This window comes from Salmo trutta, chromosome 15, assembly GCF_901001165.1.
Source record: "Salmo trutta chromosome 15, fSalTru1.1, whole genome shotgun sequence".
Lineage (NCBI taxonomy): Eukaryota > Metazoa > Chordata > Actinopteri > Salmoniformes > Salmonidae > Salmo > Salmo trutta.
In genome coordinates, this window is record NC_042971.1 from 66,423,992 (window position 1) to 66,446,808 (window position 22,817).

The window sequence follows — 22,817 nt, forward strand, 5'->3', positions numbered from 1 at the left end:
TGAATGAATGAATGAATGAATGAATGAATGAGAGAGGCTTAAAGCGTGTTTGCTTTTCTCTTGCTAGGAAAGAACCTGCTGTTCATCGTGCTGAGAGATGGAACTGGTTTCTTGCAGTGTGTTCTCAACGATAAATTGGTATTTCAAATTTTTTTTTGCTCTCTTTTAAAACTCAATTCTGTTTAAAAAAAATAAAATAAAAATGACGACAAAAATTAATGATATACTTTTTTTATGGCCCCATTTTTTAAATTTTTTTCCTCCCTCTTATTCATTTGTAATATCCTTTTCGCCCTTTGTCACCGTTATAGTGTCAGTGCTACAATGCTTTGGTGCTGTCCACTGAAAGCACAGTGGCTCTGTATGGGACAGTGAAAGAAGTACCAGAAGGAAAACAGGTAAACATTCCTCCAATTAATATCCATTATTGTTTCAAGTTTAACATACGTATATATGGTCAAGTTTCCCAGACCTAGATTAGCCTAATCTTTGACATGTTCAACGAAAAATCTCCAATCGTTTTTTTTGTGGCTCAGTTGGTAGAGCATGGTGTTTGCAACGCCAGCATGGTGTGTGCAAAGCCAGGGTTGTGGGTTCGATTCCCACGGGGGGCCAGTACATAAAAAAAATGCATGAAATGAAATGGATGCATTCACTACTGTAAGTCGCTCTGGATAAGAGCGTCTGCTAAATGACTAAAATGTAAAATGTTTGTTATTTTTGTTCATGACTAGGCTTAAACTGTGTCCGGAGGGGAAAATCGGTCCCAAATGACTATTACATTTTAATGAATTATAATAACGGTGTCATGACTTGCCTGGCCTGTCCTCTCTTCTCCTCCACTAGGCCCCTGGAGGTCATGAACTGACCTGTGACTTCTGGGAACTGGTGGGTCTGGCGCCGGCTGGAGGAGCTGACAACCTGCTGAACGAGGAGTCTGACGTGGACGTTCAGCTCAACAACAGACACATGATGATCCGTGGGGAGAACGTGTCCAAGATCCTCCGGGTCCGTTCCACTGTCACGCAGTGTTTTAGGGATCACTTCTTCGACCGCGGATACCATGAGGTACAGTAAAAACTAGTACCCATCCACACAGATACAACAGGATGGATATTCTATTTAACTTGTGGGTACATCACAATCTTTCCATGTTTCTCATCTCTTTTTATACTATATATACACACTGTAATGTCCATCACCTGCTGTCTTTGGGTTCCTATTGCTATTGTTGATTTTATAGATTAGATTTGAATTGTGAAGAATTCCATATTGTCATCCTTGTGCATGTTTACACATCTTTGTGACTTATTTAAAACGTCTTAAGGATCTCTACAGATCGGTGTCCCACCCTCGGGACGGTTGAGCTAACGTGCGCTAATGTGATTAGCATGACGTTGTAAGTAACAAGAACATTTCCCAGGACATAGACATATCTGATATGGGCAAAAAGCTTAAAATCTTGTTAAACTAACTGCACTGTCCAATTTACAGTAGCTATTATAGTGAAAACATACCATGCTATTGCTTGAGGAGAGTGCACAATTATGTACTTGAAAATGTACAGTTGAAGTCGGAAGTTTACATACACCATAGCCAAATACATTTAAACTCAGTTTTTCACAATTCCTGACATTTAATCCTAGTAAAAATTCCCTGTCTTAGGTCAGTTAGGATCACCACTTTATTTTAAGAAGGTGAAATGTCAGAATAATAGTTGAGAGTGATTTATTTCAGCTTTTATTTCTTTCATCACATTCCCAGTGGGTCAGAAGTTTACATACACTCAATTAGTATTTGGTAGCATTACCTTAAATTGTATAACTTGAGTTACATGTTTCGGGTAGCCTTCCACAATAAGCTTCCCACAATAAGTTGGGTAAATTTTGGCCCATTCCTCCTGACGGAGCTGGTGCAACTGAGTCAGGTTTGTAGGCCTCCTTACTCGCACACGCTTTTTCAGTTCTGCCCACAAATTTTCTATAGGATTGAGGTCAGGGCTTTGTGATGGCCACTCCAATACCTTGACTTTGTTGTCCTTAAGCCATTTTGCCAGAACTTTGGAAGTATGCTTGGGGTCATTGTCCATTTGGAAGACCCATATGCGACCAAGCTTTAACTTCCTGACTGATGTTTTAAGATGTTGCTTCAATATATCCACATAATTTTCCATCCTCATGATGCCATCTATTTTGTGAAGTGCACCAGTCCTTCCTGTAGCAAAGCAACCCCACAATGTGATGCTGCCACCCCCGTGCTTCACGGTTGGGATGGTGTTCTTCGGCTTGCAAGCCTCCCCCATTTTCCTCCAAACATAACGTTGGTCATTATGGCCAAACAGTTCTATTTTTGTTTCATCAGACCAGAGGACATTTCTCCAAAAAGTATGATCTTTGTCCCCATGTGCAGTTGCAAACCGTAGTCTGGCTTTTTTTATTCTGGTTTGGAGCAGTGGCTTCTTCCTTGCTGAGCGGCCTTTCAGGTTATGTCGATATAGGACTCATTTTACTGTGGATATAGATACTTTTTGTATCTGTTTCCTCCAGCATCTTCACAAGGTCCTTTGCTGTTGTTCTGAGAGTGATTTGCACTTTTCGCACCAAAGTATGTTCATCTCTAGGAGACAGAACGCGTCTCCTTCCTGAGCGGTATGACGGCTACGTGGTCCCATGGTGTTTATACTTGCGTACTATTGTTTGTACAGATTAACGTTTTACCTTCAGGCGTTTGGAAAATGCTCCCATGGATGAACTAGACTTGTGGAGGTCTACAATTGTTTTTCTGAGGTCTTGGCTGATTTCTTTTGATTTTCCCATGTTGTCAAGCAAAGAGGCACTGAGTTTGATGGTAGGCCTTGAAATACATCCACAGGTACACCTCCAATTGACTCAATTGATGTCAATTAGCCTAACAGAAGGTTCAAAAGCCATGGCATCCTTTTCTGGAATTTTCCAAGCTGTCTAAAGGCACAGTCAACTTAGTGTATGTAAACTTCTGACCCACTGGAATTGTGATACAGTGAGTTATGTGTAATAATCTGTTCGTAAACAATTGTTGGAAAAATTACTTGTGTCATGCACAAAGTAGATGTCCTAACCGACTAGCCAAAACTATAGTTTGTTAACAAGAAATTTGTGGAATGGTTGAAAAACGAGTTTCAATGACTCCAACCTAAGTGTATGTAAACTTCCGATTTCAACTGTATATATTGACCAATTAGGCAAACTTGATACAACATTTTGAACAGAAATGCAATGGTTCATTGGATCAGTCTAAAACGTTGCACATACACTGCTAGTGGCCAAAACCTAAATTGAGTCCTAAGTCATATAATGGCCATTCTCTTGCATTTCAAAGATGATTGTATACAAAAAAGAAAAAAACATGTACGTTTTTTTTTCTTTGTATTATCTTTTACCAGATCTAATGTGTTATATTCTCCTACATTAATTGAACATTCCCACAAACTTCAAAGTGTTTCCTTTCAAATGGTATCAAGAATCAGCATATCCTTGCTTCAGGTCCTGAGCTACAGGCAGTTAGATTCATTTTAGGTGAAAATTGAAAAAAAGGTCCGATCCTTAAGAGGTTTAAATCCTTTTGCTCTTTGGGGGGCATAGGTCATCCACAAATGTACACTACCGTTCAAAAGTTTGGGGTCACTTAGAAATGTCCTTGATTTTGAAAGAAAAACTTTTTTTTTTTTTTTTTGTCCATTTTTAAAATAACATCAAATTGATCAGAAATACAGTGTAGACATTGTTAATGTTGTAAATTACTATTGTAGCTGGAAACGGCTGATTTTGAATGGAATATCCACATAGGCGTACAGAGGCCCATTATCAGCATCCATCACTCCTGTGTTACAATGGCACGTTGTGTTAGCTAATCCAAGTTTATCATTTTAAAAGGCTAATTGACCATTTAGAAAATCCTTTTGCAATTATGTTAGCACAGATGAAAAATGTTGTAATGATTAAAGAAGCAATTAAACTGGCCCTCTTTAGACTAGAGTATCTGGAGCATCAGCATTTGTGGGTTCATTTACAGGCTCAAAGTGGCCAGAAACAAAGAACTTTCTTCTGAAACTCGTCAGTCTATTCTTGTTTTGAGAAAGGAAGGCTATTCCATGCGAGAAATTGCCAAGAAACTGAAGATCTCATATAACGCTGTGTACTACTCCCTTCACAGAACAGCGCAAACTGGCTCGAACCAGAATAGAAAGAGGAGTGGGAGGCCCCGGTGCACAACTGAGCAAGAGGACAAGTACATTAGAGTGTCTAGTTTGAAAAACAGACGCCTCTCAAGTTCTCAACTGGCAGCTTCATTAAATAGTACCCGCAAAACACCAGTCTCAACGTGAACAGTGAAGAGGCGACTCCGGGATGCTGGCCTTTCAGAAGAAAGGTCTTTGTTTCTGTAACACAGGAGTTGCTGATAATGAGCCTATGTAGATATTTCATTTAAAAAATCATCAGTTTCCAGCTACAATAGTCATTTACTTTTTCTTTTTTTTTTTCCCACTTTTGAACAGTATTGTATATGTATAGAATGATCTCTTTGTAAATGTAAAGCCATTCTAAAGCTATGTTTTTGTGTTTGTTTGTTTTCCCACAGATCACCCCACCCACCCTGGTGCAGACCCAGGTGGAGGGAGGTTCCACCCTGTTCAACCTGAACTACTTTGGGGAGGAGGCGTTCCTGACCCAGTCCTCTCAACTCTACCTGGAGACCTGCATCCCTGCTCTGGGAGACACCTTCTGTATCGCTCAGTCCTACCGCGCAGAGCAGTCCCGTACCCGCAGGCATCTGTCTGAGTGAGTAGTCGTACTGGAGTGGAATGGAGGTATTCATTAGGGCACCCAATGTGCACTATAGCATGGAGGGAATACCTGAACTTGTACAATAAGAAACATTCACTTTTGTTTTGTTTTCCGATGCAAAGCATTTAAAAAAAAAAAGAAGAGTTTTTTTCATTGCGTTCGCTAATGAACGTGACCTAGAACAATGTATTATTTAATCTACAGTATTCTGATGGCAAAATACCTTCATTCTACAGTATATTCTCAGGAAATCCTCTAGTTCTGTTTGTTTACCATAGTACGACCCTATGTTCCTCCCTCCCTCCCTCCCTCCCTCCCTCCCTCCCTCCCTCCCTCCCTCCCTCCCTGTGTAGGTACACTCACATAGAGGCAGAGTGCCCCTTCATGACCTATGAGGACCTGCTGAGCAGGCTGGAGGATCTGGTGTGTGATGTGGTGGACAGAGTCCTGAAGTCTCCTGCTGCTTCTCTACTCTACCAAGTCAACCCTGTACGTCTGATGGTTTATAAGGAGCTCCTTGCAGCTATTCTCTCTCACAAATGTTATATTTTGTCACATGCTTTGTAGACAGCAGGTGTAGACTAACAGTGAAATACTTACGGGTCCTTTTTCAACAACGTAGAGAGAAAGATAAGATGAAATAATAACATAGAAATAGTGACACGAGGAATAAATACAGTGAATAACAATCGTGAGTAAAAATGAGATGACATATATATATATATATATATATATATACATACATACATACATACATACATACATACATACATACATACATACATACATACATACATGAAGTAACAGTACCGAGTCGATGTGCAGGGGTACCAGGTAATTGTGGTAGATATGTACATATAGGTAGGGGTAAAGTGACTAGGCAACAGGATGGATGATAAACAGTAGCAGCAGCGTATGTGGTGAGTGTGAAAGTGTGTGTGCCGTCAGTATTCGAGGGTGTATGTAGTATGTGTGTGTTGGGGCGGGGTGGGATGGGATAGAAGCTGTTCAGGGTTGGTCCTATTGGTTCCAGACTTGGTGCATTGGTACCACTTGCCATGTGATAGCAGAGAGAACAGTCTATGACTTGGGTGGCTGGAGTCTCTTTCTCTCTTTCTCTCTTTCTTTCTCTCTCTTTCTCTTTCTCTCCCCCCCGTGGTCTTGATCACTGAGGTACATGTACTCTTAAAGATTTCATCTCAAAAAAATGTTTTTCTATTTGAGATTCAAATTTCCTTTTTGACCTCATTCAAAACGCCTCCTTCAAATCCTTAGTGTGGTGGTGAAAATCTGAACCCGATTTTATGTGGTCTGTCTTTTACCATATTTTTCAACCCCAGGACTTCAAGCCCCCCAAGAGGCCCTTCAAGAGGATCAACTACTCTGATGCCATCATCTGGCTGAAGGAGCATGACATCAAAAAGGATGATGGGAAATACTATGAGTTCGGAGAGGTACATTTTCACTATGAATAAATTACATTTGACTAATGGTTTAGGGTCGGCATGAACCACAGTCAATTATAATCACTCCGTCTAATCACTATCTCTCTCCAGAAATAATCTTTGGCTAGCATGAACCTGTGTTTGTGTTTTTAGGACATTTAGTGCTGGTTTCCTGGGCACAGATTGTGTCTAGTCCTGGATTACTGCTACTTTAATATGGTTCTTAGTCTAGCACTAGGTTTAATCTGTGTTGAGGAGACTGGCACAGATACACAAAGAGAAGGGGGGGGAGAAAATGGCCTCCAACTGTTTACCTACTCATCAATGTATTGTTCAGTGGACCTTCTCTTCGTCCAGCTCCTGTTTTTAATTGTGATGTGTTATAAAACCCCTCTCCCTCCTTTTGTTTCAGGACATCCCAGAGGCCCCAGAGAGGCTGATGACTGATGCCATCGGTGAGACCATCCTGCTGTGCCGCTTCCCTGCTGAGATCAAGTCCTTCTACATGCAGCGCTGTCCTGAGGACCGACGCCTCACTGAGTCGGTGAGTCCCTGACCAGCAGAGAGCTTACGTCACGGAAACCATCACCCAGACCTGAAAAAAACAGCATCTTCATCTACCTTACATCAGAGCTCACCTCACCCAAACCATCACCCTTTTCCAGGGCCTGTATTCAAAAAAATGTCCCAGAGTTCTGGTCTAGAATCAGTTTTGCATTTTAGTTCATACTGAATAGGCAAAGGCTGCGGATCCATAGGTAACCGCCCCGCCCCCCTGGATCCCTTTCCACCAGAGCTGATCTGTATCACATTCTGTGTTTCTTTACCTCTACTTCACATATTTTTGTAGTCACCCTCCTTTCACAGTTTTACAGTTTGACACGTCCATCTGCAGACCAACTATTTGATCTCAGTCAATTTCATGGAGGGCATTTAGATCTTCTTCGAGTCGATGTCTGCGGCCCCGGAGATGCGTCTCCCAAACTCGGTCCCCAAGCTAGAGCGGTGTTTGTCATCCTGAAAATCGGGTCTTCTCACTAAAACTTATGTAGCATCCGAACGGTTTGGTCTACAAACTATTATGACCCCCCCCCACGAAAGATGACTCTCTTAAACACGATGGTGTACTCCGTTTGGCTCTACGACCCCCCACAAGCCTTATAAGACTAGTCTGAAGGTAGCCGGGTACCAGTTTTAAAATGAGAGGAAGTATACAGTGCATTCGGAAAGTATTCAGATTCCTTGACTTTTTTCAAATGTTGTTACATTACAGCCTTATTCTAAAATGGATAAAAACATTTTTGTTCATCAGTCTATACACACACCGTACCCCATAATGACAAAGCACAAACAGTTTTTTATGTACATTTTATACAAAATTCTAAGCAGAAATACCTTATTTACGAAAGTATTCAGACCCTTTTGCTATGAGACTTGAAATTGATCTCTGGACATCAGGACTGTGATTACTCACCACGGACTGGCAGAATCCTTTTTTTCCTTTAACGAGTCTGACGAGCCCGATGCCAACGATATGCTGCTTTCTCGGGAACAGGCCCAGATCCCCGTGATTTGCGTGAAGAGGAGGCGGTAGAAAAAGGGGCCAGAGGGCGGGCTGCCTTCTGAGAATTCGTAAGCGATCAAATAAACCCCTACTTCCTTCCATTCTGCTAGCAAACATGCAATCTTTGGACAATAAAATCGATGACCTACGCGGAAGGTTAAACTACCAACGGGACATTCAAAACTGTAATATCTTAAGCTTCACGGAGTCGTGGCTGAACGACGACATTATCAACATACAGCTGGCTGGTTGTACTCTGCACCGGCAGGATAGAACAGCAGCGTCTGGTAAGACCAGGGGTGGTGGATTATGTATTTTTGTAAATAACAGCTGGTGCACAATATCTAAGGAAGTCTCGCGCTATTGCTCGCCCGAGGTAGAGTACCTCATGATAAACTGTAGACAACAGTACCTACCTAGAGTTTATCTGTATTTTTCGTATCTGTTTACATAACACCCACAGTCAGAGGCATTAAGACAGCATTGAATGAGCTGTATTCCGCCATAAGCAAACAAGAAAACACTCACCCACAGGCAGCGCTCCGAGTAGCCGGGGACTTTAATGCAGGGAAACTTAAATCCGTTTCACCAAATTTCTATCAGCATGTTAAATGTGCAACCACAGGAGAAAAAAAACTCTGGACCACCTTTACTCCACACCCACAGACGCATTCAAAGCTCGCCCTCGACCCTCCATTTGGCAAATCTGACCATAATTCCAACCTCCTGATTCCTGCTTATAAGCAAGAATCAGGAGGATCTGCACTGAGCTAAAGGCTAGAGCTGTCACTTCAAGTTGTGGGACTCTAACCCGGACGCTTATAAGAATTCCCGCTATGCCCTCCGACGAGCCATCAAACAGGCAAAGCGTCAATACAGGACTAAGATCGAATCGTACTACACCGGCTCTGACGCTTGTCGGATGTGGCAGGGCTTGCAAATCATTACAGACGAGAGCTGCCCAATGACACAAGCTTACCAGACGAGCTAAACAACTTCTATGCTCGCTTCGAGGCACATAACACTGAAACGTGCATGAGAGCATCAGCTGTTTTGGAAGACTGTGTGATCACGCTCTCCGCAGCCGATGTGAGTAAGACCTTTAAATAGGTCAACATTCACAAGGCCGCAGGGCCAGACGGATTACCAGGACGTGTACTGCGAGCATGCGCTGACCAACTGGCAAGTGTCTTCACTGACACTTACAACCTCTCCCTGTCCGAGTCTGTAATACCAACATGTTTTAAGCAGACCAGTATTGTCCCTGTGCCCAAGAACACTAAGGTAACCTGCCTAAATGACTACCGACCCGTAGCACTCACATCTGTAGCCATGAAATGCTTCAAAAGGCTGGTCATGGCTCACATCAACACCATTATCCCAGAAACCCTAGACCCGCTCAAATTTGCATACCGCCCCAACAGATTCACAGATGATTCAATCTCTATTGCAGTCCACACTGGCCTTTCCCACCTGGACAAAAGGAACACCTATGTGAGAATGCTATTCATTGACTACAGCTCAGCATTCAACACCATAGTGCCCTCAAAGCTCATCACTAAGCTAAGGACCCTGGGACTAAACATCTCCCTCTGCAACTGGATCCTGGACTTCCTGACGGGCCGCCCCCAGGTGGTAAGGGTAGGTAACAACACATCTGCCACGCTGATCCTGAACACGGCCCCTCAGGGGTGCGTGCTCAGTACCCTCCTGTACTCCCTGTTCACTCATGACTGAGTGGCCAAGCACGACTCCAACTCAATCATCAAGTTTGCCGATGACACAACAGTGATAGACCTGATTACCAACAACAACGAGACATCCTATAGGGAGGAGGTCAGAGACCTGGCTGTGTGGTGCCAGGACAACCTCTCAATGTGATCAAGACAAAGGAGATGATTGTGGACTACAGGAAAAGGAGGACCGAGCACACCCCCATTCTCATCGATGGGGCTGCAGTGGAGCAGGTTGAGAGCTTCAAGTTCCTTGGTGTCCACATCACCAACAAACTAACATGGTCCAAGCACACCAAGACAGTCGTGAAGAGGGCACGACAAAACCTATTTCCCCTCAGGAGACTGAAAAGATTTGGCATGGGTCCTCAGATCCTCAAAAGGTTCTACAGCTGCACCATCGAGAGCATCCTGACTGGTTGCATCACTGCCTGGTATGGCAACTCCAACCGCAAGGCACTACAGAGGGTAGTACAAACGGCCCAGTACATCATTGGGGCCAAGCTTCCTGTCATCCAGGACCTCTATACCAGGTGGTGTCAGAGGGAGGCCCTAGAAATTCTCAAAGACTCCAGTCACCCCAGACATAGTGTTCTCTCTGCTACCGCAAGGCAAGCGGTACCGGAGCGCCAAGTCTAGGTCCAAGAAGCTTCTAAACAGCTTCTACCCCCAAGCCATAAGACTCCTGAACACCTAATCAAATGGCTACCCAGATTATTTGCCCCTCCTTTTTACATCGCTGCTACTCTGTTGTCATCTATGCATAGGCACTTTAATAACTCTGTATCGGTACCCCCTGTATATAGTCTGGCTATTGTTATTTTACTGCTGCTCTTTAATTACTTGTTACTTTTATTTCTTATTCAGATCCATATTTTTTTTCACTGCATTGTTGGTTAAGGGCTTGTAAGTAAGCATTTCACTGTAAGGTCTGTTGTATTCGGCGCATTTGACTAATAACATTTGATTTGATTTGAGATGCATCCTGTTTCCATTGATCATCCTTGAGATGTTTCTACAACTTGATTGGAGTCCACCTGTGGTAATTTCAATTGATTGGACATGATTTGGAAAGGCACACACCTGTCTATATAAGGTCCTAGAATTGACAATGCATGTCAGAGCAAAAACCAAGCCATGAGGTTGAAGGAATTGTCTGTAGAGCTCAGACAGGATTGTGTCGAGGCACAGATCTGGGGAAGGGTAAAAAAAACGTTCTGCAGCATTGAAGGTCCCCAAGAACACAGTGGAAGAAGTTTGGAACCACCAAGACTCTTCCTAGAGCAGGCCACCCGGCCAAACTGAGCAATCGGGGAGAAGGGCCTTGTTCAGGGAGGTGAACAAGAAGCCGATGGTCACTCTGACAGAGCTCCAGAGTTCCTCTGTGGAGATGGGAGAATCTTCCAGAAGGACAACCTTCTCTGCAGCACACCACCAATCAGGCTTTTATGGTAGAGGGGCCAGACGGAAGCCACTCCTCAGTAAAAAGGTACATGACAGCCCACTTAGAGTTCGCCAAAAAGGTACCTGAGATGAAACTTAGATTGAACTCTTTGGCCAAAATGCCAAGAGTCACATCTGGAGGAAACCTGGCACCATCTCTGTTGAAGCACCATCCTTAATCTGCAAACATTTCTAAAAACCTGTTTTTGCTTTGTCATTATGGGGTATTGTGTGTAGATTGGGGGGGGGGGGGCAATTTAATCCATTAGAATAAGGCTGTAAAGTCATTTTTTGGGGAAAAGGTCAAGGGATCTGAGTACTTTATGAATGCACTGTATATGGAGAGAGTTTAGTGCCTAAAATAAGGGGTTAAATACCACCCCCCCAACAAGATAAAATATATATATATATTTTATGTATGTATCTTTCATGATCTTTCTTATATCTCTGATATAGGACAGACACTTCAGAACTTCCTTTAGATTTTTAGACTCTACAGGGTTATAGCTATGTTTTAGTTTCAATCAAATGAGGAAAAATCTCACCATTCCATATTATCTTAAAATCTCATAAAAACATGAGCAGGTGTTTGTCCTACAGTAACATTATACTATGCCTTTACTGTATATTTGATTCTGTTATGTAGAAGACTATCATTATCTGATCTTGAATAGATTGATTCAGCTTTGATCTAACATTTTATTAAACTACCACCATTCACCAGAGTTGCCTGTTTCTCTACGAGTAGCACAGAATCCCGCACATGTGCAGAAGCTTCGGGACCTTTAGCTGTCGGGAAGAGGGGTCCAGAAAAGTCAGATCCGCAGTCACTCTTGTAAGAGTAAGATTATATGGACAGACATCAGCACTGCTTCTCTGAAATACTTTTTGAATATGGGCCTTAAAAAAACTACACCCGAAAACCTCTATTATAGGATTATTCTTCCTCCCCAGTGACATAACTAATCGTTATTGTTGTCCCTGCCGCTCCTCTCTCCAGTGAAATAACTCATTGTTGTCCCTGCCGCTCCTCTCTCCAGTGAAATAACTCATTGTTGTCCCTGCCGCTCCTCTCTCCAGTGAAATAACTCATTGTTGTCCCTGCCGCTCCTCTCTCCAGTGAAATAACTGTTATTGTTGTCCCTGCTGCTCCTCTCTCCAGTGAAATAACTCATTGTTGTCCCTGCCGCTCCTCTCTCCAGTGAAATAACTCATTGTTGTCCCTGCCGCTCCTCTCTCCAGTGAAATAACTCATTGTTGTCCCTGCCGCTCCTCTCTCCAGTGAAATAACTGTTATTGTTGTCCCTGCTGCTCCTCTCTCCAGTGAAATAACTCATTGTTGTCCCTGCCGCTCCTCTCTCCAGTGAAATAACTGTTATTGTTGTCCCTGCCGCTCCTCTCTCCAGTGAAATAACTGTTATTGCTGTCCCTGCCGCTCCTCTCTCCAGTGAAATAACTGTTATTGTTGTCCCTGCCGCTCCTCTCTCCAGTGAAATAACTCATTGTTGTCCCTGCCGCTCCTCTCTCCAGTGAAATAACTGTTATTGTTGTCCCTGCCGCTCCTCTCTCCAGTGAAATAACTGTTATTGTTGTCCCTGCCGCTCCTCTCTCCAGTGAAATAACTCATTGTTGTCCCTGCCGCTCCTCTCTCCAGTGAAATAACTGTTATTGTTGTCCCTGCCGCTCCTCTCTCCAGTGAAATAACTGTTATTGTTGTCCCTGCCGCTCCTCTCTCCAGTGAAATAACTGTTATTGTTGTCCCTGCCGCTCCTCTCTCCAGTGAAATAACTCATTGTTGTCCCTGCCGCTCCTCTCTCCAGTGAAATAACTCATTGTTGTCCTTGCTGCTGCTCTCCCCAGGTGGATGTGCTGATGCCTAATGTTGGAGAGATAGTAGGAGGGTCTATGAGGATCTGGGATGCTGAGGAACTGCTGGAGGGATACAAGAGGGAAGGCATTGACCCAGCCCCTTACTACTGGTACACTGACCAGGTACGTACTTCTACCCTACCCTCTAAATACTGGTACACTGACCAGGTATGTACATCTACCCTACCCTCTAAATACTGGTACACTGACCAGGTATGTACATCTACCCTACCCTCTAAATACTGGTGCACTGACCAGGTATGCACACCTACCCTACCCTCTAATACTGGTACACTGACCAGGTATGTACATCTACCCTACCCTCTAAATACTGGTACACTGACCAGGTATGCACATCTACCCTACCCTCTAATACTGGTACACTGACCAGGTATGTACATCTACCCTACCCTCTAAATACTGGTGCACTGACCAGGTATGCACATCTACCCAACCCCCGGTATAGGGTGGAAAGAGTACTGAAAGTAGCTCATTTAAAAGGTACTCCGATTTTTAAAAGTAATTTTCGTTATTTTTACATTTAAATTAAAAACATTGACAATTTATAGCTAATTTCGTTAAGGTTACATGAACATTGTTACACCATCGTTTTCATGCAATACATTTAAAAAGGAAGAGTAAATTAATGTACAGGATTTGTCGATACTATTAATATTTGAAAATAAATTAAACATTGAATGCCGTTATGTATTGATGAATTATAAGATTACAATTACAAACAAAAATCACCCATAAATGCTATTTTCCTCCACTCACTCACTCACTCACTCACTCACTCACTCACTCACTCACTCACTCACTCACCCATACAAGGCCAAATGTGGAGTGCCAGGGCATATTGGACACACCTAAAAAGATTTGATGTCAAATTAGTTCTGGAGGCAAGAACAGAGAACAAGAACAGAACATCATGGAAATCAAAATCCATAAAGCAAACCCCCTGGAAAAAGAGAAGGGGGGGCTGTAGATGTTCCATTAGATGTGTGAGATTTGGGATCAGATTTTCTAAATGGTTTGAAAGAAAAATGAAAGAAGGACTTTCATGCAGTTCCATATGTGGGATTACATTAGAGGAATAGGAGTGAATATATATACTGTAAAGCTGGAGTTACGGGCGAATTTATATTTATACACTTGGCCGGGCATATGTGTGTGTGTGTGTGTGTGTGTGTGTGTGTGTGTGTGTGTGTGTGTGTGTGTGTGTGTGTGTGTGTGTGTGTGTGTGTGTGTGTGTGTGTGTGTGTGTGTGTGTGTGTGTGTGTGTGTGTGTGTGTGTGTGTGTGTGTGTGTGTGTGTGTGTGTGTGTGTGTGTGTGTGTGTGTGTGTGTGTGTGTGTGTGTGTGTGTGTGAGTGTGTGTGTAAATTGGCCCATAACTCCTTTACAGCGTTCGGGAAGTATTCACAACACTTCACTTTTTAAATGTTTTTTTTTTTTTTTCCCAAATGTTGTTACGTTACAGCCTTATTCTAAAATGGATTAAAAAAAACAATCAACAATCTACACACATTAACCCGTAATGACAAAGCGAAAACAGGTTTTTAGAAATTTTTGTAAATGTATTAAAAATAAAAACAGAAATACCTTATTTACATAAGTATTCAGACTCTTTGCTGTGAGACTCTAAATTGAGTTCAGGTGCATCCTGTTTCCATTGATCATCCTTGAGATGTTTCTACAACTGGATTGGAGACCACCTGTGGTAAATTCAATTCATTGGACATGATTTGGAAAGGCACACACCTGTCTATATAAGGTCCCACAGTTGACAGTGCATGTCAGAGCAAAAACCAAGCCATGAGGTCGAAGGAATTGTCCGTAGAGCGCTGAGACAAGATTGTGTCGAGGTACAGATCTGGGTAAGTGTACCGTAAAATGTCTGCAGCATTGAAGGTCCCCAAGAACACAGTGGCCTCCATCATTCTTAAATGGAAGAAGTCTGGAACCACCAAGACTCTTCCTAGAGCTGGCCGTCTGGCCAAACTGAGCAATCAGAGGAGAAGGGCCTTGGTCAGGGAGGTGATCAAGAACCCGATGGTCACTCTGGCAGAGCTCCAGAGTTTCTCTGTGGAGATGGGAGAACCTTCCAGAAGGACAACCATCTCTGCCGCACTCAATCAATCAGGCCTTTATGGTAGAATGGCCAGACGGAAGCCAATCTTCAGTAAAAGGCACATGACAGCCCGCTTGGAGTTTGCCAAAAGGCACCTAAAGGACTCTGACCATGAGAAACATGATTCTCTGGTCTGATGAAAACAACATTGAACTCTCTGGCCTGAATGCCAAGAGTCATCTCTGGAGGAAACCAGGCACCGCTCATCACCTGGCCAATACCATCCCTACGGTGAAGCATGGAGGTGGCAGCATCATGCTTTGGGGATGTTTTTCAGCGGCAGGGACTGGGAGACTAGTCAGGATCGAGGGAAAGATGAACGGAGCAAAGTACTGAGAGATCCTTGATGAAAACCTGATCCAGAGTGCTCTGGACCTCAGACTGGGGTGAAGGTTCACCTTTCTACAGGACAACGATCCTAAACACACAACCAAGAAAACGCAGGACTGGATTCGGTACAAGTCTCTGAATCTCCTTGAGTGGCCCAGCCAGAGCCCGGACTTGAACCCGATCAAACATCTCTGGAGAGACCTGAAAATAGCTGTGCAGCAATGCTCCCCATCCAACCTGACAGAGCTTGAGAGGATCTGCAGAGAAGAATGGGAGAATCTCCCCAAATATACAGTGCAAGTCAAAAGTCTCACCTACTCATTGAAGGGTTTTCTTTATTTTTATTATTTTCTACATTGTAGAATAAAGAAATCAAAACATATTTTAGGTTCTTCAACGTTGCCACCCTTTACCTTGATGACAGCTTTGCACACTCTTGGCATTCTTTCAACCAGCTTCATGAGGTAGTCACCTAGAATGTATTTCACTTAACAACTTTAAGTGCAGTCGCAAAAACCATCAAGCGCTATGATGAAACTGGCTCTCATGAGGACCACCACAGGAAAGGAAGACTCAGAGTTACCTCTGCTGCAGAGGATAATTTCATTAGAGTTACCAGCCTCAGAAATTGCAGCCCAAATAAATGCTTCACACAGTTCAAGTAACAGACACATCTCAACATCAACTGTTCAGAGGAGACTGTGTGAATCAGGCCTTCATGGTCGATTTGCTGCAAAGAAACCACTACTAAAGGACACCAATAAGAAGAAGAGACTTGCTTTGGCCAAGAAACACGAGCAATGGACATTTGACCAAGAAGGAGAGTGATGGAGTGCTGCATCAGATGACCTGGCCTCCACAATCACCCGACTTCAACCCAATTGAGATGGTTTCGGATGAGTTGGACCACAGAGTGAAGGAAAAGCAGCCAACAAGTGCTCAACATATGTGGGAACCCCTTCAAGACTGTTGGAAAAGCATTCCTCATGAAGCTGGTTGAGAGAAAGCCAAGAGTGTGCAAAGCTGTCATCAAGGCAAAGGGTGGCTACTTTGAAGAATTATAAAATAAACTTTTTTTTTTCATGGTAGGGTAATGTTTTCTTTCTACTAAATGTCTTATGTCATTGTACACTGAACAAAAATATAAACGCATCATGTAAAGTGTTGGTTTCATTGCTGTAAAAAGAAAATCCCAGAAATTTTCCAATTTTCCAAGCTTTCCATAAAGCTTATTTCTCAAAAGAAAATTGTTAGTGAACATTTTATTCTTTGTCAAGATAATCCATCCACCTGACTGGTGTGGCATATCAATAAGCTAATTAAACATGATTATTACACAGGTGCACCTTGTGCTGGGGACCAAAGAATGTCACACAACACAATGTCAGAGGTCTTAACGTTTTGAGGGAGCGTGCAGTTGGCATGCTAACTGCAAGATTATCCACCAGAGCTGTTACCAGAAAATGTTATATTAATTTCTCTACCATAAGCCGCCTCCAAGGTTGTTTTAGTGAATTTGGCAGTACGTCCAACCGGCCTCACAACTGCAGACCACGTGTAACCACGCCAGCCCAGGACCTTCACCTGCAGGATCGTCAGAGATGGGGAAGAGTATGTCTGTATTAAAGCCCTTTGGTTGGGAAAAACTAATTCTGATTGGCTGGGCCTGGCTTCCAAATGGGTGGGCCTAAAAGAGGAGCTGCAGTGTTCGCGGTAAAATATTAAGCGTTGTTTACAGTGCTTCGTTCAAGTTATCTAATTTAACTGATGCTTAATATATAACAACAATATACACAAGTATTGTTTTTTTGTCACATGATTTTGGACAAATCCATCAAGACACCAACCATGATAAAGGGTTATTAAACAGGTTTTAAATCAACATGTGAATTTGATTGAATATAACTCTGGCTCACTGTGTCGTGAAGAGCAGTCCAAAACAGCCGAAGACAACGCTCACAAAAGCCAGGTAGGCTTGTGTTCAGTTTGAGGGACAGCTTCTTTATGTATGGAAAGGAATGAAGCAAGTCCATCTTGTCTGACACACAGGAATTGTACCCATCCAGCTCCCCTGTACCTTGTGACCTTTTGGGCGTCAGTGATGGAGAATAAATCATCTTTGTGTCAAGATGATGCTTTAGGTAGACCAAATCTGTATAGTGACAAATTAAACATTTCTGCAAATTAGTTCATCATATCAATGACATTACAATAGCCCAAACACAGACTTTCCATAGTTGTTATTCTCAGATACGGAGACTGAAGTGAGTTTGTCAGATGTTCTCAGACTTAAAAAGTTGTCTAAATGTTGATGAGTTCCATGTCTAGCTGTACCTATTGTGTAGACTTGCACAGTTAGACTTAAGTCTCTGGCTTTTAGATTAATGTAATGCTAATTTACAACAGAAAATGTACTGTGGCAAAGGGACAGATTCTAGTTTTGTGAACAGAATCTTAGAGATCGAATATTTGCAAAATGTTGGCCAAAATCCATCGTCTCCCACTGTGCTTCCTCTCATCACCATATTTAGTGGTGAATGGAAATGCCATCTGGATATTTCAGATTTATACATCTGGGGGAAACGTCTGGCTCATTGTTCCAGGAATATGACGTGAATATCTTCAGCTGTGAGTGATGGGAATAAAAATAAATAAATCAGCCTCAAGCGACAATTTTATTAATACAATGGATGTTTTGTGCACAAATATGATAGGAATTGTCTTTCTCAGCGATGATTCAGTTAAACTGCAGTACAGAAGCAATACTGTAGTCAAAAGCGTGCTTCCAGACCGGAACCCTGGCCCCTTGCTATCATCGGGTGGTGGTTAGCCGTGTAGCTAACTTAGCTGCAAGGATAGCTTGCTAACTTAGCTGCAAGGATAGCTTGCTAACGGTAGCATGCTAGAAAACTAGGCTAACGTTTCCACAATCGTTTACACATGTTTGCTGAATCTTTGGGCCATTTTCCTAAAACTCTAAACGCAAAACCACAAACATCTACAAATCTCTAGCAAAAGCAAACACTGCATTCAAAACTGTTTCATCTCTTTCCAAAATGTTTTTTTTTTTTTTTGCATCAAATTGACACACGTCATATGAATAGATCTGTCTACCAACCTACACACTGATGTGCTCAACACTACTATGAACATCCCGGTGTTGCCAATTTGGTGTATAGAGCTTGACATTGTGATTGGCGTTGCTTTCCAAAGGGACAAAAGAGATTTTAATTTGGAATGTTCTGCTCTAATGTAGCGAACTGCTCTAATGTAGTGTTTTTTGCAAAAAGTATGATATAGAATTGAAAACTGAGTGTAAAGCAGGAATTGTGCTTGCAATTTTGCAGACTTGGTTTAGCGATTTGTTACATGAGTTTCAGGTTTCGGTGATTTTGGTGTTTCAAGTTCCAATTTTAGTGTGTAAACAATTTGTGAAAAACTGTAAAAGCCTAGTTCACATTACCCCCATAAGCACTCCGTTACGTGTCATTCATATCAATGGGGACGTCCACAACGGACTGGAAATGCAACGCCCCCTTGAGGTCGAAGGCTTCGTTGCAAGACTGACGCCGCATACTAAGAAATTATTCAAACTTTGCGTCGTCTTCAGGGGGAAATGGAGTCCCTGGAGAAGGCGGGAACGAGATGGGTGTTAGGAGTAATGCAGTATTATCAAGAGGAGACGTGTACTTGGCAAAACGGAGGAGGAATGAATGAAAGTGGAGAGCGAGGGACGAAGAGGGTGAGCTTGAGTCGATTAGAATGGTGAATAAAGGGAGATGGTTTGTTAAAGAAGAATGGTAGAAAGTGTAAGCAGAGGGAGCTGAAGACAGGAGGAGGAGAAATGGAAGTGAATGAGGGCGAAGTATCAGAGGTGGTAGGTGAGGTGACGTTATCAGAGCCCGAAGGCTTGCACCGAGGGTCAGGATAAAGCTTCCGGCGCCGACAGAGATGGCCGCCTCGCTTCGCGTTCCTAGGAAACTATGCAGTATTTTGCTTTTTTTATACAAGCATTTCTCTACACTTGCATTAACACCTGCTAACCATGTGTATGTGACAAATACATTTGATTTGATAAAGATGAGTCTGTGACAGTAGGAGTGAAGTCTTACCTTTTGGCTGATCCATTTCTGGTTTCACGGTGGGTGGGGAAAAACAGAGTTGGGTGCTGTGGAATTGGTGAAGGTAACCAGAAATGGTCTAGTGATAATTGTTTGTGTTTCCGCTGGTCAGAGGGAGAAGGCTCTCGGGAGTAAAACAAATCGGGGCAAGAAAAGTGAATTGTTTCGCTCTCAAGAAAAGGGCACCAATGAAATGAGTGATAACTGGGTTAGCAGTAAATATAAAGGTTGACCAGCTGAGGGGAAAGATTCCCGGTGTATTGTGATGCTCGTAGTTTGATGCGATGCAGACAGGGTGGGGAGACTCAGACAGGGTGGGGAGACTCAGACAGGGTGGGGAGAGTGAGGAAACAGAAGAGTCGTTGTCTGTTTTGAGTTTTGAAGTTGAGTCTTTGCCTGACAAAGTGAAGTTAGGATATACAAGTTATCCTGTAGGAGTGTATGTGCCTAATACATTACGATGTTACAGGTGCCAAGCTTATGGGCAAGTGGCAGCAGTGTGTAGGAGGGAAGGGTCCAAGGTGTGCAGAAGTGTGCAGAAGGGCACGAGACAAAGGAATGTGTAGTACTGGGGAAAGTAGTGGAATGTGTTAATTGTAGGGGTGCCCATGTAGCTGGGGATCAGAAATGTCCCGTGTGAGAGAGAGGCAGGTTGAGGTTTCCAGGGATGGAGTAGTGCAGAAGTTGTCATATGCTGAGGCAGTGAAGAAAGTAGAGGAAGGTGTGTTAAGGGGGTGGAGTAGTAGAGATATACCAGTACAGACGGATAAGCCAAAAAGTGATATAAGGTTCAGTAAGATTGGATTTTTAGCATTTATAGCAATGGTTATCAATTGTACTGCAGGGGTGGAATGGAAGTCGCAGAAAATGGAGGTTGTGGTGGCAGCTGCAGAGAGGTATTTGGGTGTGCGAGACTTGACAGCAGAGTTACAGGGTGTGTTAAGTGGTGATGTCGCATCCTTTCAGGATAATATGAGGTAGGAATAAATACATTTAATTAGTGGAATAGGGTAGTATTAATTAGATTTTATACAATTTTGAAATTAGTGAGTGTAGTGTTAGATGGTAGGGTATTTATTTATTACATTTTATCTATCAAGCAAAGTGTAAGGGAGTTGTACTCCAGTCTAGTAGGTGGCGGTAATGCAACAAATTGGATTCGTCGTCTTCAAGTCCCAGTAGTCCTTTAATTAAAGAACAGGAAGTTACCAAACCACACAGGATGAAAATACCTGGTTTTCAGTGATGGCTTCATGGGATAGCTAGCAACTTGTGAACAACTACCCACTCCTATAAGTGAGTACTATTTTAATAGTAATCTTAAATCATACATGTTGGCTGTCAAGCCAATTTATATTACATGACTGTTGCCTCCCGTTTTAAGTTTATTGTGATGGTAATGGTGGTTTTTATTTTTTTGGTCAATTATTAAGTCAAGCTAGCTTGACTTGCTATAAAGTTAGAAACAAGTTGAGGAAGAAGTAATTAAACAAATGTTTTATCACCTTATCCTGTCTTGAATGAAAAGATCTCCCAAAAATAAATGCGATCTCTAACGAGAGACGTGCTCCCCATCTTGCATTACAGACACTACACTTGTCCGTAAAGTATTTAGTAGTTATATGTCACCTTTATTTAACCAGGGAGGTTAGTTGAGAACAAGTTCTCATTTACAATTGCGACCTGGCCAAGATAAAACAAAGCAGTTTGACAACATATAACAACACAGAGTTACACATGGAATAAAACAAACATACAGTCAATAATACAGTAGAGAAATATGTACAGTGTGTGCAAATGAAGTAAGATTAGGGAGGTAAAGGCAATAAATAGGCCGTAGTGGTGAAATAATGACAATAATTACAGTAGCGGGCCAAGACTCCGTGAAGATGACGTACTGCGTAATGAAATGTAACGGGGCAATAGACGGCTATACTGACAGCTGAGGTCATCCACAGCAACAACAACATGTCTAATTCCTGGCTACCTAGTTATCTTACCTCTACAATGTTTACTCCAATTCGAGAGAGTTTTATTTGCCACCTCCACCATCCTGGGAAAAGCGAAGCTTGCATTGCGTCGCCTCTCCTGTGATTTGAAGGAAAACTGTTTACCGTTTCCATTGGTTTCACAATCACCACTTTTGATTTAAAAACCGTTTCTCTTTCACAATACGTCTCAGATGAAATAATACACAATGAGACAAGTCTGATTTGGGCATTCATCGACGCTGTCAGTTTCATAATGTCTTATATCATTGAAACGGACCTATCCACTAGTCAAATTCTTGTTTTTCTGTTGTCCTGATCACATCCTTCACACAAACTGTTGAGAGTAGTTTGGGATGGTATAGTTGTGTTACTAATGTTTAACGTTGTTGTCTCTTCCAGAGGAAGTATGGGACCTGTCCCCATGGTGGCTACGGGCTGGGCTTGGAGAGGTTTCTAACCTGGCTGCTGAACAGACACCACATCAGAGACGTGTGTCTCTACCCTCGCTTCATCCAGCGCTGCCGACCCTAAACTACCAACTACCCGCCCTGGCCCTCTGTCTGCAGCTAGATTGCACTGTAAACAGACCAAGGCTACGTCCCAAATGGCAACTTATTCACTGTATAGTGCACTTCTTTTGACCAGGGTTCATATTAATCTGGTAAAAAAGTAGTGCACTACTTGGGTGCCATTTGGGATGAAGCCTATCATCCTATTACACAGCAGGAGACCAACTTACAACGCTTGAGAACTAAAGACGAAATCACTTAATTAATCATCACTTAATTAATCAAATCACATTTTATTTGTCACGTACAAATGTTTAGCAGATGTTATTACAGGTGTAGCGAAACTCTTAACAGTGCAGCAATATCTAACAATTCACAACCTTAAAAGTAAAAGAATGGAATTAAGAAATATATCAATTAGGATGAGGATTATTTCAGGATACGAGACACAAATCTACTAATTTTAAGGGTTTTTTGACAACTTGCAATTCATGCTGTCCAGCAAATACAATATGTCTGCCAATAAATGTATACCGTATGTGCTACTACGATGACGCTGTTCGAATGTTTTTCTGTGGGGAGTTCATCATGCCTGGGTCCCAACTCTATAACCTAATATAGTAGGCCCATGACTACAGTGATGAGGATGTGGGACCAAGTCAGTCAATCAACATTTAGGTCATGTTTGCTCCCGAGTGGCGCAGCGGTCTAAGGCACTGTATCTCAGTGTCACTACTACTACTACCCTGGTTCGAATCCAGGCTTATTTAGCTGTCACGGACAGACACGTTTTTGACATCGGAGACGATCCCCGTGTCGTTGCCTACTCGGGGCGCGCGTCTGTCACCGACGCTCGT

General features: G+C 42.6%; 1 protein-coding gene across 1 annotated transcript in view; it reads left to right on the forward strand.

The window, feature by feature from the left end:
• LOC115149559 (asparagine--tRNA ligase, cytoplasmic-like) overlaps nt 1-22,511 on the forward strand; it is a 37,521-nt gene extending 15,010 nt beyond the window's left edge. The window contains exons 7-15 of the mRNA XM_029692515.1: nt 68-138; nt 312-398; nt 847-1,068; nt 4,618-4,817; nt 5,177-5,312; nt 6,164-6,277; nt 6,681-6,812; nt 12,869-13,000; nt 21,851-22,511. Of these exons, the coding sequence (XP_029548375.1) occupies nt 68-138; nt 312-398; nt 847-1,068; nt 4,618-4,817; nt 5,177-5,312; nt 6,164-6,277; nt 6,681-6,812; nt 12,869-13,000; nt 21,851-21,982 (1,226 nt within the window). The 3' untranslated portion in view covers nt 21,983-22,511. The remainder of the gene's footprint in view (nt 1-67; nt 139-311; nt 399-846; nt 1,069-4,617; nt 4,818-5,176; nt 5,313-6,163; nt 6,278-6,680; nt 6,813-12,868; nt 13,001-21,850) is intronic.
• The last annotated feature ends 306 nt before the right edge of the window (nt 22,512-22,817 follow it).